Below are 18,028 nucleotides of genomic sequence, written 5' to 3'. Positions count from 1 at the left end.
CAAAGGTTCAACCATACGCATGCAATTTTCAAATGCATACGTGTACCAACTAGCTCAGTAGCAAACTTGCCAAAAGCAACAAGTTTGGCCTACACAGACCTGTTGCAGAAGGTGACACCTGTCACCCAGACTTATTTGAGCCCAAGATGCTACATGAGAACCAGCGGCACTAGAGCATGTAACGTTAGCAATGTTGAGCATTTTTTCACTGGCGATGAAAATATATTAAAGCTGGACCTAGCACACCCTTTTTGAAACGTTGGTCTAGTGTCACATGTACAATTTTATTTAAGAGCCTATGACTGCTCTTCATCAGGTAACTATAAAAAATGTTCGCTACTTTTTTTTTATGTTGTGTCCATCCCAATGCGGCAGAGTCTGCCCATCGCATTGCTTGAATATCTTGTGCGTGTGGTTGCCTCTTAATGCTGCAGTTAAACACAATGCAACAACACAGACACGTTTAAAAGCTATGGTTAAAACTTTTAAAAACACTGGCAGTATGTTACAGATGGTTATTGTTTAAGATAACAAAGCATTGGCAGTTTCGGAGCAAAGCGGGGCTAATTCCCCCGCTGCAAAGAAAACTAGGCAATTCTTGATAATATAGTTGCTCAAGTCTTTTGTCCACATAACACACTGCTTTGGCCTCACAGAAAATTACTCTTGCTGTAAGAGTTATTTATTCAACTCTGTCCTTAAATATGCCATAACTATACCACACCAATAGTCCTTGTACAAAAAGAGAAACACTTCAACAAAAACACAGAGCAAGAATTGTGGATATGTACACAAAGCAATACCATAGTATTTACAAACAATGTTGAGGTACTTGTAGCTTGCCTTGTAGAGTTTCAGTGGGAGCTTCACATACCAACGACCAAGGGCTTATATTTCTACAACACGCGGTTTGGCAAGAAACGAACGGCTTTTCGTGATGCCCGACATCGGCTTTGGCATGGCGAGTGCTCCGAATCCACTCAGCGAGCCTTGAAAAGACGAACTACCAGCCGACCTTCCTGCCGCCTTGGCCGTTGACTTCCCGGCTCCCTTTCCGGCCGTCTTTCGCTTTCCTTGCCGGCCGTACTTGTTCTGCGACTTGGCACCGAAACCCGTCTTCCTTTTGTAGAAAGTGCGAGCACGCTTTCCTGGCGAACCACCGCCACCTCCGGACCACGTTTTGCGCTTTCGCGACGAGCTGGGCGAGGCGCTTGTTGTGGTAAAGTCCGACGGCGGTTGCGGATGCAAGAAATCGCTTTGGGCTTCGTTCTCGGCGTCGGCCATCTCTGCCTCGATGACCATCTTTTCGGCTGCATAGCGTTCTGTGACCTCAAGCAGCTGGGCCCCGTACTAGAATGAAGAAGGAGCGCAGGAAACGTTCAATATGGTTGTCGAGTAGACACAGCAAAACGTCATTTTCAGTTGAATGAGTTATCCGAAATGCACTATCTGAGGCAAAACACACTAAAGAGCTGTAAAAGATGCCGTGAAATAGCTAGCACCCATGACGTGAGAACATGAGTAACTGAACGTGAGTAAAACCCGTGTCTCACAGGCACAGAAAATGACATAACTTGCTATTGCCTTAAATTTTAATGCCATTTGCGGGATGCCACACAGAAATGCTTAGTGGCATTAAAACTTCAATGCCATTTGTGGCGCAGTGCGTACTCGTAACCCACTTGGCCATCAAATGCGTACTCTCATTCCCAATGTGAAAACGATTATGATGTATTCTTCACTTTCTTTTGAAAAGAGCTCTTTTTTCACGGCATAGTGCATTCTCAGGATCATCACAACTCACTAGACTGTGAACGAATCGAAAGCTTGGCTTCAAACAGCTTGTGGCTAGGTGCAAAAATGACGTGCATGAAGTTAACTAAATAAAATACGCCTATTAACGTTTTTCATGCCATTTCTTAAACGCTTGCTCCCTAAATAATTTTGTTATTGTATTACAATTGGCAAGCCACTTTAACTGTTCCACTGCAGCTATTGCCATCGCAATGTTTAATGTTAATATGCTCGTATGCCGGCGGTCGAAATATAATGGCATCAAGATATTTGCTCAAGGCCTTACGCTTTTAACGGCATTAATCTCATCCATGTGGCATACATATGAGCTCAGGCAGATTCGCGTATTATATAACCATCATTCTCATGCTGCGTAAACTGCGATATTTGCCGCTCCTGCCGACACTAGAGCCAGATTTCCCCCTGGCAACTTCTGTAGTAAACTCGATGCTTGCAAGGACGTGGAAGGCACAGTTTCCCACTAACATTACTATAGGGAATTGAGGTGCCGCCATCATTCAGCCACTGCGGAAAATGGTGGTTAGTACAGCAGAACCTCGTTGATGTGATCCTGTTTTGTGCGATTTTCGAGCGCCAAGGTTCGCGATCGGGAACACAAAAAATGACCCACTACAGCTGCACTTCTTTTTTTATTGGTTCATAAGTTCCCGGAAAACACAAGCTTTTGACACCAACGCTCGGTAAGACGACAAAGTGCGACAGTATAATACGTTTTCCGGCTGCTAAATTCCGTGTGAACAGGAAAAGGAGCGAGCCATGTGTGATCAAGAGCGGTGGACACTAGCCATGGTAGCTTACCCGCAGTACTAGACCGCACGCACTCAGTTTTCTCTTCCATTACCAGCAAATCGCCTTGCGGGTCATCACAAGTTGCATTCATGGCTATCGTCGCGAACCCAAGTGCAGTAAGCGTCGCCACCTACAGTGCGTGTGGCGTAGTGCCGCTGTAAGCGTACTACAAGTGCCACCATTCCTTGCGGCAGGTAGCGCAAAGTGAGTGTCGTGTTTCACTCTGACGGCATCGTACTCTGGTGCTGCCCATTAGCACTATTTCATTTATGTATGAAAACTACAAAGTGCATCTCGGGCTGCTTGGTCCCCATTAGCTCGACGTCTCGTGCTGAAACACCTCGCACAAAGCTTCGCCTTAGGTGGATGTTAACTACAGTTGAGTCTGCTGAATATTTTAGTGACTTCGGATAGTACGTTTTCTCGGTTAGCGCATCTTTTCTCGCATTCTTTTTCACAAATGTCTGAACAAGATTCTACTGATCCTGTCTGAAGATTAGTCTGATCTTCATGCTCATGGCTTCAAACGTTCTAGCGTCTTTGCTCACTTTGCTTTATTTACCTTTATCATCTTAAATTTCGAAGCAGTTCAAGATTTTTAGATGCAGAAGGCAATCAGACTTTTTTACGCATATGCAGGATTATTGCAAATCGTTGTATTCATGAGGTAGTTATTCAATTGAAATTTTAATTTGCAGAGCCACAAAGCCATTTGAAGTGAGATGAAGTTTAAACAAATTCGTGCACTAAGCATTTCTATGTACTGGTGAAACGACCATGCTTGCAGCAACCATAGACACTAGCACCTGAGTTCCCTGTAATTAATTTCTGCAGAAAACTCTACGGTGGCAAGTATACTTGCCACAACATACTAGTACTCAATGAGGACTACTTAACCGTACATTCCTTGTACGACCCAAAAAGCAGACACTGCAAAGCAAGCATGACACACACAAGCGTCATACATGTTGTGCGATGTCTGCTTTTCATAGACAGAATGTACGAAGAAGAACATGCAGTAAACAGCACCAACTTGCCCAACAACAAGTCCTTTCAAAGGCCTACCTTGTCAACCAGAGCCTTGGTCATGTGCGGGACCTGCAACATGGCCTCCGCAGTCGTTGGTAGGTTCTCGGCGATGCCGTGCAGTGCGTCGATGTGAATCACGTTGCTGTAGTGCGTGTTCTTGGCCAGTGCCAGCGCCTTGACAATGGACACCAGCTCCAGGTGGCATGCCTCGGTGAGCTTCACAATCTCTGGATTGAGGCGGCTCGGCTCAGTTGCAGCTTCCTCGGCACGCGAAGCCGTCTCGGAAGGCCGCGACTTCTTCTCAATAGAGAGCATCACTCGTGCCGAGCCGGACAGAAGCTGGGGTAGCTTGGTGCCGGGCCGCAGGTAGGACACGGCCATCTCAAGGTAGTTCATGGTGATGACCTAGAGGGTTAATCAAACCGTGTTTGGAGAACAGCATCACCGTGTACTAGCATCAGCAGTTTTTTTCAGTTTTCCTTCTCATCATTATTGCCGCACTGGTTGTGTGCACAAAATACAACCGAGCGGTGCCATTGATCAAACGACGCTTTAACTAAAGCTTTAATCACGCTTCGTTTTCTACAGCCACACTGGTGTGGTCGCATTTGGTAGCACAGCCAGAAGTGGCATAGCCAGAAGGGACACGCTGGGTGTGCTCCACCCCCTTTTTCTTTGAATATTCAATACATTCGGTGCAGAAACTCGCACGGTGCCACATGTTATGTGTGCCACCACAGATCGACACAGATCTGTTTGCAGCAGCTGCGCGACACTGAGAAAGCCGATGAATGGCCTCCTAAACGAAAGCGAGCACACGAGATGGCAACAAAAATGTACACAGCCACCATCTTTGTGCCACGGCATACGGCGGCCTCTCATTCCCGACGCCATTTGTAGACGCACATCAGTCTCTCTTTGTAGCTTCGAGCAACGCATCGCAGGACTATAGCTTTGTATTTACGCAGCAGGCATGAAAGTGGCGTGACCAGGTTGCACGCATTTGAATGCACAGCGGATGAACGAAGAGTGGGAATGAGTGCTGCTGAATTTGCTGGGGCCCTGCAGATTTCAGAATCGCTGACAGGCGGCAGACCACATCGAACCTGACAATAAGGCACTGACGGCACCTACTCTTTACCGTCAGTGCCGGTTACGTGTGGAGCAGTGATCGAGTCGTGTGATGCACGGTCCTTTCGTCGGTCGTGCAGACTGGCATTACGATAACCAACCTGCTGTAAAAATGGCATCGGTCTTCTGTATTTTTGGAGAAACACTGGAAAGCAAAACTTTCTATACAATAAATAAATTATTTCCACGAAACACAAGTCCACTATTAAACTGAGGGAACCTCACTGGTATTCAGCACAACAGAACGTCACAAATTCATCAGTTTCAAAGAAAAAAAGAGCACTTGATTCTGCTGAACAGAAATCCTATTGCTAAAAAAAATATTTTCCAGATCTTCGTCTACTAAAACTGAGCTGTAATCAGTGGTGGCATACTACTTTGGTGTTCTCTTTAATAACTGAGTAGACCTTACCATGTAACTTGATTTCCATGTACCTAAGTTACTGATAGCTTGCTACATTCTTGCTATGCAATGCTAGGAGACTCCCGAGCATGTACAGCACCATATCTTCTTGCACAAAATTTGTATGCATTAAATTTTGTGAAAAACGATCTTCTATTCGATTACATAGTCACCTTTCTTCTTCCTTGATTTAATGTGATATTCGATTGTATATCTACTACTCGGTATTTGCACACCCCTAATATTTACACGTCTCACCGTACATTCCAGATTAACAAATGATTCTCGAATACATTCGAGCACCTACAACACATTGTGATAAGCACACGGCCTGGTCAGAGACATCTCCTTCGGCATAACATTAGCAACATCGTTCAAAAACTTCAACGATGTTGCTAATTTTATGCACTGAGCAACTTGGTAACAGTGATAACGTGGCAAAAGGAAACACCAGGAAAAGGTTAAAACAATGGCGCACAGCAATATGCAGGTAAATGAATGAGTGAAGACAACTGAGTTATCAGCTCAGCCAGCAATCATTAAAAATATAAAAAATTTAACTAAAGGCCAGCCTTTTCAGAATGTGTCCAATGCTATCAATGCTACCTTTGCAATGAACTCAGTCAGTAGTGCACTCCGTGACTGAACGGAACTGTTCCATGCCAAGTTGTATCTCTCTCAATAACTACTAGCTTTCTTAAATAAAACTCTTTTAACATTATTGTAATAGTACCTTTGCTTAGCATTTCATTTGCACATTAATGACATTCCTTCTACATATCATTGTGCCCTCAGTGATGCTCACTGAGAAATGCTGGACAACTAGTCAATAAAGTTGAACCTCGTTATAATGAACTCACAACCATCACGAAATTAGCAAGTACTATTTACTTGTGTGAGGCCCGCGCTTGTGTTTCCCGATTTTTTGCACAGGCTGTGGGCCTTACAAAAGACAGGCTTATGGCTATTCACGGAAACCTCAAGCTATTCTCAGACTTCTGGCCAGAATAGACAACCATAAGCAGCCAACCATGAGCGCACACTTATACAGTCATTGATGTCACTTCTGCCATTTTCGTTTGACAAGCTCACCTCGTTGGCGCTCTCCCAAAGCCAGTTGTCCTGTGTACTGTCACACGAGCAACGCTAAACTACAATAAACAGGCACTACCGTTGATACGCAGCCATGCGCTCGATGCAATCACACAGGATCGGCACACTAACTTGCCGACTGCAGGCCAGGCAAGCCAAAGCTGCGGGCCAAGACGCAAGGGCACATCCAGAACGTGCCCCATCAAGTTTCTCTTGTAGCGCATTTGAGAATTTTGCTACCACAATAAATATATTGAGCTGCTGCAAGCAGTTTAATGGAGCCAAAGTTAAATATAATGAACACTGAGATAACAAATTATTGTATATAAAGAAGTAAACTTAATATGTTTCAGTGATTATCAAGAATAACAAAGGAGAATAATGAGATCCAAGGGGCTTAATTTTTTCTAACCGTATGAAGACAGACAAAGCAAAGGGGAAGTAATAGTTATGTTTAAGGTAAATGTAGAAATAATTAGGCACACAGAAATTAAAGCAAACAGAAAGATAACTGAAGATACAATGAACGCACTTTTGTGCCGAATGCAACTCTGTTATAATGGAGCCGAACCATGTTCTTCACTGTAATAGCTATTGTCCCAAACCTTGCTTTTACAGTTAAAGAAAGGCCAACTAAAACAGCTAAAATAACAGCCAACCAAGATTCTGGCTTACTTTGTTAGATCAGATAATTTGCTATGTACATGTTCACTATATTGATGTTTAACAGTACATTATTGTATCGCGGGAATGATGGCAAAGGAAGACAAAATGAGAGACAAGCACCTCCTTGAGGTAGCCATCGAGGACCAGTCGGCGGACCAACCGGTTGGCGTCGTTACGTTGGTAGCTCTTTCCCCGGCCATGGAGCGGAAGGGCATCCAGCTTCTGGAGTTTCATCTTCTTGTTCGCTGCGCCCTTGAAGATGTCCACGAGCTGTGCGAAAAGTACAATGGGAAGGGATGTACGGCCTCCATTACACTTGTGGGGACGCTCGACTCTCACGTGTCCCGCGATAACGTTTTCCCTGCATGCCTCCCGCGTCTGCTGTAATCTGGCTTGGCCACTCTCCCACCACAGGCGGTGGGAGAGTGGTGGGAGAGTGGCCAAGCTATCTTGTGCTATCTCTCGTGGTGTAGTTGCACAACACCACGAGAGATAGCACAAGCATTGAGCTGCCAACGCCACCTAACACTGGGGTTACTCTGTCCAAAAGGGAGTAGCCTCTACCTCTTTGGCTTGGGGTCGCCTGAGTGTACGGACACCTGTCGCGTGCCTGTAGGCCCGTCCTGTGGGACCGTCTCGCGAGACTTCAGGGTGGGGCAACGGCATGGACAAACACGATCCTTCGAAATCATCTGGTGTCCAGCAGGGGGGCAAACGTATTCACTCTATACCCTGTCACGGTGAGCTGGATTTCCTTGAATTCTCGCATGCTCATCGGCATGTTCCATTCGTAGTAATTCAGCCAGTTGACCTTACTGTATAAAAGGCATAATAAATGCCCTTGCAATTGTTTGCTCAACTGTGTTGTCGTTCCTTTGTCCCAAGAGCACGATTGAGACACCACACACTTAACCCAAGCACGCCACAAATGACTCTGGTTGGTGTGCATTGAAGCCGCTAGCTTAATACATCTCCCTTCAAAAGCCTTCTGCCTGCTGCTTACAGCCTACGTTTGTAAGAATTAAGCTGCTAGACGTGGACTTTGGTCGTTCAGGTTAAGTCTGACACAAGGAGATTTTAAAATAATATCGCTGGAGTGGCAACCATCGCAGCCTTCTAACTAGTACTTGCACATGCTTCACCTCTGATAGAGAACCACGAGTCCACTTATAGTTAGAATGTTCTTGCTCTACGAGTGCAAATTCTAGAATAATAAAAAAATAAAAGCTCGCCGTTTCTTGATCAACTACAGTAGACTTCCGTTAATTCAACTACGGTTAATTCGAGCCAGACCACAGGTCCTGGTCGGTGTCCATGCATTTCTACAGACCCAAACGTTCATTATTTCAATACTAAAACTGACCTTCACCAGATAATTAGAACTTGGCCAGTCAGCATGCATGTGCACGACACCTGCGCTGACCACAGTAGCGACCCTTTTAGTGGCAGTGCCTGCCTTGGCGAAGCTTGGAGGACAGTGAATCCGCTGGACACACGTCACCTCTCCCGTCAAAAACAGCTATTTTCGGCCTGACCAAGGAAGATTTTCAAACAGTAACTGTAGCTCACAATGTCTAATTACGGCATTTATGCTATTCTAACGCATGAACGGTTCTTTTTTTTTTCAGGAAAATTGGGCCGGAAGCTGCCTGCGCGGTGTAATTGATGAATACGAAACCCAAACCACCTTCGCAGCATTCGTAGTAGGCTTTACCGTTAAACAACAGTGTATTGCGGCTAAGCTGACTTTAAGAAACCGGCCGCCATTGTGCGGCACATATTTGCTGAAAAAATCAGTTGCGCATTCGCTTTCTACTTTGTTCAAAAGCTTTAATGTAATTTATACGTTCAGATGCTGATAAAGTGGGCACGCGTTTGATTCGGGGGCGTGTTAGACTCTGGCAAACATGCTGCCAAATGAACCGGTAGTGTGTTTTGACATGTTCTTTATGTATCTCCTTTAATTCGTCCCGCTGTACAATTAAATCAATTTTGTCCATCCTGTTGGCATCGATTTAATGCAAGTTGACTGCGTTACCTTTTACTGAATACTTATACAGTCGGCTCCCATTCATTCGACCTTGGTTAATCAGTTTTTTTGTTTGTTTGTTTTTTTAATGCACAGGAAAGCCCCAGTGATAAACCATACTTTAAGAAGGAAGGAAACTCGTTTAATTTGAAAGTGAAATTGTGCTGCTTCAGTTAATTCGACCCCCCACCAGGTGCCCCCTTATGCATGTAGTGATTACTGAAAGCTTGAAAACACGAGAAATTTAGCAGGCAGCCCTATTGTTTCTCCAGGCATGAAGCTGTCTTACTACAATTTTGTTTTTGTGGTTGACGCAGCTTTCACAGAAGAGACATCTGCTCCCACTTGTTTTGTGACATGTCACACACCCATATTCCACAGTCCGATTTGTCAGTTCAGAACAGCATCACGTGGCAATTATATGGCACTGTCTATCAAGGTCAAACATTCTTTTCTTTAAGATCTCTTTATTGAACTTGAAAAAGATTTGAATTCTTTCATTTTGCCACCTGTTGCTGATTCAACGTTTGGGATAGTTAGATATCATGGCCCCTGTAGGTGCTGTAGGTAGAATGTGTCCTGTAGGTCACACTCGGTGACAATACCAAAGTTCAAGTCTGCCTGTATCATCTCAATAGCATCAAAGAAGGGCCCTCTTTTAGCCTTAAGCGTACATAGTCAGAGAAACAAGAAACACCATCCGAAGCTAAGTGAGACAACTTAGGTGACAGCAGGATGACGACACTAATATTGTTTTCAGTCAAACAGCCCACACAAGGCCCACAGGGTTATGTCAGCATGCACCACAACACATCGATTTGTGTTCATAACCATCGACAATAAATTAAACCTTTTTGTCATGTCAAATTGTCCATGCCCCACAACAAGAGCTCAGGCCCTTTTGCTGCACAAATCATTGCTCTGTAACAGTAGCAGCCAAGCTCCGAACTTCCCTTCACAACAATAAATTTGTAAATATCGATCAGCTGTACCTTTCTTTTAGAGTCAGTCTTTGTCCAATTTGTTGGGCTACATATGGAACATGGGCATTAGTGGCAGGAACACAACTGTCACAACGGAGTTGCATCCATGGACTTATCTGCTACGATTATTGCTGACGCCGCTGCATAAAAGAACCTGTTGCACTTGCACGCACACTCTGAAATCGAGTTCACTTCTACAGCTAGCTAGTTCTTTGAGGTAGCATTAGCTGAATGAAACACACAGGCAATTTTGAAGGCCTGACGATGTTACAGAGAATCGCAGCCAAGCAACCTGCAACTGTTTAGTCCAGTCACGTAGTCAGAATATACTGGTATTTGTATGCAGATGCCTGATATGTCACGGCAGGTACCATGGCAGGCATCATGGCAAATATACGTAAGGTACAGCCTCCATCATATTTACCTGAACATGCCTTAAGCGCCATTTAAATTTTTAAGCTGGTATTGCTGGAGATTTCTGGCTGTGCCTAATGTGCCTTCCTTCCAAGGCCTGTAGTGCTTGTTCCTTACAGGTGGCATTAGTTAGAATTAAGCTTTTAGGTATGGATCTTGATCATTCATGTTCTCTCACAGGGTTATACCTGAGAGCATAAATGAAAACTTTCAATAAGAATAAAAAATTCTGCACCATTGGAAGGAAGAAAACCCACATGGCAGGTTGAATAAATCCAAATTACTTTGTTAGTCATAAAGTTCTAGCTAAAAAACTGTTGCATGATGTGTCTGACATTATATGATATAGCATGTTTTTCTGGTTGCCGTTTTGCATGGCAAAACATTAAAAAATTCATCTTTCACTATAGCAAAAACTAGCTGCTACTTCGTGACCTCAAAAGCAAGAACTTTAAAGCTTTCTAGACTTTTGGTTGTGTATTTGCACTGTACTTGTGATTTATGAACTGCACTTCTGAAATAAATGAATGAAATAAAGGAAATGAAGATGAACAGCAGAAGCACATTTCTACATTCATACCTGATTCACTGTGACATTGACACGTCTCTCGTTCAAGGTTTCCACACATCGAGCCACTTCTCGCGCGTCCTCTGTGACGTCTGTCGTGACCCAGCGTGTCTCCGCCAGGCAGTTGTCACAGGCAAAACGGCGGTTCTGCCGGCAGAACTGTCGGTCAAAATTTTCCCCAAAGTAATGCAGAACCTGCGAAGACAAGATGTGCGCAAGGTAGACACGGTTAACCGCTGAAACTTCAGACAAGAAAAAACAAATGACAAAGAATGACGCGTCCCACAATTTCTGCATAATGTCTAGGCTTGTGAGCCAGAAACTTGATTGAGCAGTACATGCTAGGATGCAGCCTGTATGGAATGCCAGGGGGACGGAAAGGTACAAATCAAGGGGACCTCAGTATAACAGCAAAACGAGTCCACCCCGACTCTGTGTCCTCCTGAGAATGGTCACAGCCGACAAACACAACAAACACTCCACAAGCGGAAGCAGGTCCCTTTGCGACCAGTCCAGAGCCACCCCAGATTTCCTGTTTCCCATCAAACAACAATGCAGCAGTGTAGACATGCTATATAGCAATTTTGTTTCTGTATAAATGTAGTTGCAACTGCAGCAGCTGTTGGCCCGTTTCTCTTCTTTGCATTCTTTATGCAGCCACGTTTCACCAACTAGACAAACTAATGACTCTATCGACTGCCCCTTTCTTTAGAAGCATGCATACAGCCGGTAAAAAAATATCCATCACAAATGTACGCCCATCTGAGCGACTGACACATCAAAGACAGCAAAGCCATATCTCCAAGTTTTCACAGCCTTCATCGGAGGTACATAGGGTCTATTTGCTGGATGTTCTTAGAGATGATTCATCACCGACGTCACCTGTGCATTGTCACCGACACTCTGGTCAAACAGCTGCTTTTTGCCACCACAGCTGTACAAACTCCTTGCTGACGTCGAACACGGAGGTGGTAAAAGCCAAAGTAAGAAGCAGATTACTGGCTAAGAAAAGGCACGCAAGAAAGATGCTGTCTATTCGTGCAAGGTGTATGCAAGGTAATTTTGTAATTGTTTTCAAAGCGAAAATTCATGTCTCTCACACAAGTTACACGGTCGATTGGTACTGAGCACGCGGCTACATGCCGGCCTTTTCCACACAAAAATGGCTGCACAACTCTCCTAAACAGCTTCACTGTAAAACCGAATTTCACAAGCTCCATAAGGTGCAGAAGACACATGCGCTCAACCTAACCAACAAACACACCTGTGCCCTTCGGCAGTCGGTGCGGTTCTCGCAGAAGTTGACCATGTGCCACAGGTTGGCAATGTGCGTCTGCTTGGCCGACGCATTGGCCGCGGCATCCTTGTCGATCATGGAGCGGATGCGGTGCATGTCGTGGAAGTTGTAGTAGAGGAGGCAGGAGGCACGCTGGCCGTCCCGCCCCGCACGGCCGGACTCCTGGTAGTAGCCCTCGATGGACTTGGGCAGCGTGTGGTGAATGACGAACCGGACGTCCGGTTTGTCGACCCCCATGCCAAAGGCGATGGTGGCGCACACGACCTGCAACGTGGGTTCCAATGGCGCCGGTTCGAGCACGAAGGTAGACCAAATTCTTTATTTGTTATTCCCATCTAGCAACCACAGAGGAGTCATTTGCCGGTGTTTTGGACGACGACGCTTCTACCCGGGGAGGGCGAATGTGAAATGGAACACACGAGTTGCATTCAAGGTAACTTCTGTCCTTGCTTTGGCACACAAATAAAAGAACTGCTTAGGTGAAGAAAGATACAGTTCCTATCTAGACACGTGGAAAGGGCGAAACCATTTTGTTCAGCATCCACTGCACCAAATTTGATGAGGTTTGTAGCATTTAAGAGAGAATTCCAACATCTACCAACTGCGGGGAAGCAGATATATTATTTAGGTTGTCACTGTTTTGAACAAAAAAAAATTTTAAATATCACAAAATAAAAAAACAAAAAAACTTTAGACATCAAGTTTGCAACTCGGAGCAATAAACTATGTTATCCCAATTGCGTAAGCAGCACCCATTTAGACATTGAAAACATACAAAATTGACGTATTATACACCAGCCTGAAATATAGCTCACCAATTTGCGAGCAGGGCTTTCACGACACCTTCGTGAACTTTGTACCAATTTCATGTAACTTGTGAACTCATACATCAACTATGTCAGCTTCATGTGCTCTAGCAGACGCAGTTTTAGAGTTTTGTAGTTCACGCTTCAATTTTCTTTTTTAATTACTGACTTTCTGTGCTTTTTGTAACAAATATGAGACCTTTGATGAAAATTCAATCTAGGATCCTACATTCTGTGTAATCCAGCTTTCATAAATGTGACATACCTAATTAAAATCATTAGAGAAATATTCTAATGAGAGCAGCGTTGCGTGTTAGATGTATTTGAATATAGAAATCGGAATTGGCTCCAAGCTAAAGCCTCTTCTTAATATAACATAACCACAGTGACCACATAATTCTCTTTAGTTGTCTGCTGTGTGTCTTGTTCCAAAGTGCCACTTCTTCTTCACCCAGGTATGCGCCAACTGCCCTAAATTGGGACTTTACAAGAAATCCGTACAAATGAGAAAATTGCGACAGAAGAGCCGCTTAAAAAATTAACAAGCCGGGTCACAGTTCATGCTACTGCCAGTAACGAATGCTTAGCATGTTCACTGCTGCCGCACTTAAGTCCCAATTCCAGTGCCTGATGACCCACCAGTGAGTCACTTGTCCCATGCCTCTGGTGTGTCGTGACCTACCAATGACCCACCAAGATGTGAAGAAGTTGTGATCCCTTGAAACTTCCTAAAGATGCAGAGAGATGGCACCATGTATGATGTTGCATCAAATCAGAAGCAACAAGAATTTTCCCTCTCCACTGATTTCCAGCAAAGACATAACTTACACACTACAGGAAGGTCCTGCTTAGTCACAAAGCAGGAATAAATGTCATGACCTATTGGTGACCAGTGTAGCAGTGAACATGTTAAATAAAAGACTCTGTGTTCCCTTCTCCACTGGCACACTCAAATGCACTTCTTGCTCTTGCCATAACACTGTCTGCATCCGTTTAACTGACTACAAAGACAATGCCTCTTGTATGGGGCACCAACTTTTGTTGGGCCTTTCCCCGGGTTTTTAGTGGGTTCACCTTGATATCCAATAAATTGATTCCACTTCATTGTTAGGCTGGTGCCATTTGTTGCAATGTGGCACCCAATTCTGCCAATGAGCTTCTGAGTTATGGTGCGGCTTTTGAGTTGCCGAATCATGAGAATGGAACACAGAATGACCACGGGTGGCCACAGCCTCATATATGTACAATGCCGGCCCAGTCGCTCTGCAATGCATGCTAGCCAGTGGTCCACTATGTGGTACTTCCCATCATCACATTCCCAGATATTTTATGCCTATCGTTGTTAGAGCAAGAACAATTTGCGGCAGGCACTGCTGCTGCTCCATGCCTGCTCCATATTGTGTGAACATGACAAGCGATGAAAGAAATTTGAAATTACCCTAACTCTGCCCAAAGAACCCCTGTGCCCTCTACTGGCCCCTTGTTTTGGAGTCATTGGACAGGCACTGAAAAATTTTAGAAGGCTTTGTTTCCGCATGATGAACTTACACATGGCACATACAATAGGCCCCAGTCACAAATCCAGTCAATCATTAAATGGCTCCTAAACACTTGCAAAGCACTGCACAAAGAAAAAGAAAGGCAAGCTCAGCACAACAATGCAGGCTCTGCTGCATATGTTCTGAACCACAGATCGCATCTGTGCACATGCTTCACATGCATCACACTCTAACGATGCAGACATGACGATCACATTAATTACAATTAAACACAGAGAGGAGAGATTACAAATTATGCATGCCGCTGTAAAAAAGGCTCTGATGAGACCAAATTTACCTGAACCTTGTCATCAATCCATTGACGCTGGACATCGTTTCGCCTGTTGTCGGTGAGCCCTGCGTGGTACGGCACAGACGCAATCCCTTCCTTGCAGAGATCGTCCGCGAGCTGGTCACACTCCTTTCGCGAGAAGCAGTACACAATGCCGCTCTGGCGCTTGAACTTCTTCTTGATGACCTCGACAATGTCATTGACAACCGACTTGCCCGTCTTGGGACAGACCTCGTAGCAGAGATTCGGACGGTTGAAGCTCTGCAGGAACCACTTGGGGTCCCGCATTCCAAGCTGGTGGAGAATGTCCATGCGGACCCGAGGCGTCGCCGTCGCAGTCAGAGCCATCATGGGAACACCGGGGAACTTCTCACGCAGCACGCTCAGCCGCTTGTAGTCGGGGCGGAAATCGTGCCCCCACTGGCTGACACAGTGGGCCTCGTCAATGACGAACCTCGTCAGGTGTTTGTTGGCGTGCAGTCGTTGCAGAGCTTCGAGTAAGCGAGTGCTGGCACTGACCTTCTCGGGCGTGACGTAGAGCAACCGCAGCTGGGGCTGCAGTGACCTCAGGTCAGCGTACACGCTGGCGTTGTCGCTTTCGCCGGACAGGTGGTTTGCCGGCACGTCGAGCGATGTCAGTTTTTGGACCTGAAAGCAGTGACGGAGAGAAGGTAAACTCGCGATAACTCAAAGTTGCAGATTGTTCAAGCAAACCTGAGCATTTTTGGTTCACCCTATAACTTTAACTTCAGTTATAAGCCACTAGACTTTCAAGCTGCCAAAACAGAACTCTTGATTTGAAGCAACTAAACTTTCAACCACCAAAAACAATCTGAGCACGCCTCACCAACCACTGACCTGATCTTGAATGAGAGACTTTAGTGGGGATATGACGATGGTCACACCATCGCTCATGACCGCAGGAAGCTGGTAGCAGAGGCTCTTTCCACCTCCTGTTGGCATTAGTATGAAGCAATCCTCTCCTAACAGCGCCGCGTTGATGGCTTCCAGCTGGTTCAGGCGAAACAGCTTCAATCCAAACACGGATGCAAACTTTGCTCTCAGCTCAGCAGAGTGAGGAAACCCAAAGCCCTTGAACTTTGCCAATGTACCGTCATTTCGATACTGGCCAATAAATTTCCCCGTCGTGCCAGTGTTGTTGCCAGAGTCCTTCTGCGCCTGTGTTTGGGCTTCAACGATCCCGATGTCCACATCTTCGGTATCAAAGTCATGGATCAACTCCGTGTCCGAGAGCGCGGCTGCCTTGCTCGTCGAGGGTTTTGAGCCAAAGTAGGGCGAATGCGATGCATTCTTGAAGGACGAATCTGCCGATCGCGCGTTCTGAAGTTTCGGACTCGTTGAAAATGACGACGGTTTGTGAAAGGTTTCTTCGCCTAGTCTTTTCAGTCTGTGAGAGAGTGACATTTCGTAAGAAGGGCTGTCGGAAAACGTGCTGGAAGAATTTGCGGGCTTCGACGACAGGTCACTGACGTTTCCCAAGCTCGCGGAGAGAGCCGGGAACGATCTGTCGCTAGCCGGAGGCTTTTCCAACCGACTGCCCAGAGAACCTCTGCCAAACGAAGTTGCCGCAAAGCTGGCCTTGGACTTCACCGGCGAGGCGCCGCTGCAGGATGCCTTCCGGAACTGACGGAACACCCTCTGGCGCAGATCGAGCAGCGACAGCACGTCGTTCGAAAGCTGCCTGTCTTCGCCGAGCACCGAGCAAATGTGGGACGACAGTTTGTAGTCGTACTCTTGCAGCAGCGAGGCCGCTGCCCGCGCGTCGCTCGAGCCGGCCTGGAAGTTCGGTTTGGACAGCAACGCGCTTCGCTCGATTTCCCGAAGTTCGGAGGCTTCGAGCTTGCCGCTGGGCGAGAGCAGACACGTCGATGCAGTTGACAGTCGCGCTTTGCTCGGGGACGTCCTCTTCAAGGCAAGCGCAGAAGGCGAGCGTCGCGCTGGGGGAACAAAGACGTCGTCGTCGTCGTCCCAGTCGCCGTTCCGAAGGCCGTTTTCCGTCGTCCGGTCTTCCGGGGGTGTAGACTGGGACGGAATGTGGATGAACTCGGGTTCGTCGGCGTCGGACCAGTTGAACTCGGGACTGCTCGGCGGGAACTGGGTCTCCGAAACCTGCTGCACCTCCGACTGCTGCAACACGTCGGAAACCTTCCTGGGAGACTTGAAAGCGCCGTTGGGCCGCTGCTTACGAGGCGACTGTCCCGCAGTCTTTCGGGCGGCGACGCTGCTGCCCAGGGCAGCGCGTCGCGGGGGCTTGAACTCGTGTGCCGCCGCATCGCCGCCACGGCTGAAGTCCTCGTCGTGCCGCACGTCATTGTGGATCGCACTCGAAGCCGGTCGCTTGGAGGGACTCGCCTTGAAGTTGCGCGACGACGGATTCTCGTAAGGTGTCACGCACTCCGCGACGAGATCGACCAACTTTCGGAGGTCGTAAAAGCTGAATCCGGCGCTTTTCGCAGCGGTGGTCGCCGACCTTCCGCTGGCGACCGACTTGGCGCGGAGTTCCTGAAACCGTCGCTTGCAATCTTCTAGGTTATTCTCCGGCAAACTCGTAGACATTTCCGCGAGACAATCGCGAGCATTATGTATTTCAAGTCACAACACAAACAAAACTTTTATAACGACCAGTCCACAAGTTTATTCACAGCTGACATGTTAGAACCGCCGTAGTTTAGTTCACCAGGCGTGCCCGCCAAACAACGTTTAAATTTGACAGTTAGTGAGGACGCTGCATTCTGCTCCACGTGTTTGCTCTCTATGGAAGTTTTACAGTAATAAAACTGCTGTATCTTTACAAACGCATGCAAGAAAAAGTTATTTCAAAGAGTAATATTATTTAATTAACAATTAAAATGTACGTCTGCTTATGTTTTTGTAATGTTTTGGCATTGTGTGGCTACAGGCACTGCAGCAGCGCGAGTGCCTGTAGGAAGGCAACAATTTAGGTTTGAAATTTAGTGTTAGAAAATCAGGTGTTATTGTATTCAATGAAAACAGTGAACAGACAGTGGAGATACAGGGCCAAGAAATACCTCGGGTAACAGAATATAAATACCTTGGTATATGGATAAACGAAGGCAACGGATATATCTAAGATATATCTAATCCTAAGCGCACAAGGACAGAGCGCTATGGGGATGCAATAGGTACGAGGTCCT

General features: G+C 46.1%; 1 protein-coding gene across 1 annotated transcript; it reads right to left on the bottom strand.

Annotated features, from left to right (window-relative positions):
• Positions 1-650: 650 nt before the first annotated feature.
• Blm (Bloom syndrome helicase) lies at positions 651-17,576 on the bottom strand. The gene is made up of 7 exons (XM_065445534.1): positions 15,711-17,576; positions 14,859-15,500; positions 12,184-12,480; positions 10,932-11,114; positions 7,046-7,195; positions 3,670-4,038; positions 651-1,350 (listed from the first exon to the last, which is right to left on the bottom strand). The coding sequence occupies exons 1-7, from the start codon at positions 17,427-17,429 to the stop codon at positions 889-891; spliced, it is 3,822 nt and encodes a 1,273-aa protein (XP_065301606.1). The 5' UTR covers positions 17,430-17,576; the 3' UTR covers positions 651-888.
• Between the last annotated feature and the right edge of the window lie 452 nt (positions 17,577-18,028).

This window comes from Dermacentor albipictus, chromosome 8 (assembly GCF_038994185.2).
Source record: "Dermacentor albipictus isolate Rhodes 1998 colony chromosome 8, USDA_Dalb.pri_finalv2, whole genome shotgun sequence".
NCBI classification, from domain to species: Eukaryota; Metazoa; Arthropoda; class Arachnida; order Ixodida; family Ixodidae; genus Dermacentor; species Dermacentor albipictus.
This window is presented reverse-complemented; position numbering and strand designations above follow the sequence as displayed.

Coding starts and splice junctions, on each gene's coding strand:
- Blm (XM_065445534.1), bottom strand. CDS start 17,429: ATGTCTACGAGTTTGCCGGAGAATAACCTAGAAGATTGCAAGCGACGG. Junction 11,115..12,183: donor CCGACTGCCGAAGGGCACAG/GTGTGTTTGTTG, acceptor TTGTCTTCGCAG/GTTCTGCATTACTTTGGGGA. Junction 1,351..3,669: donor CCAAGGCTCTGGTTGACAAG/GTAGGCCTTTGA, acceptor TCTTCATTCTAG/TACGGGGCCCAGCTGCTTGA.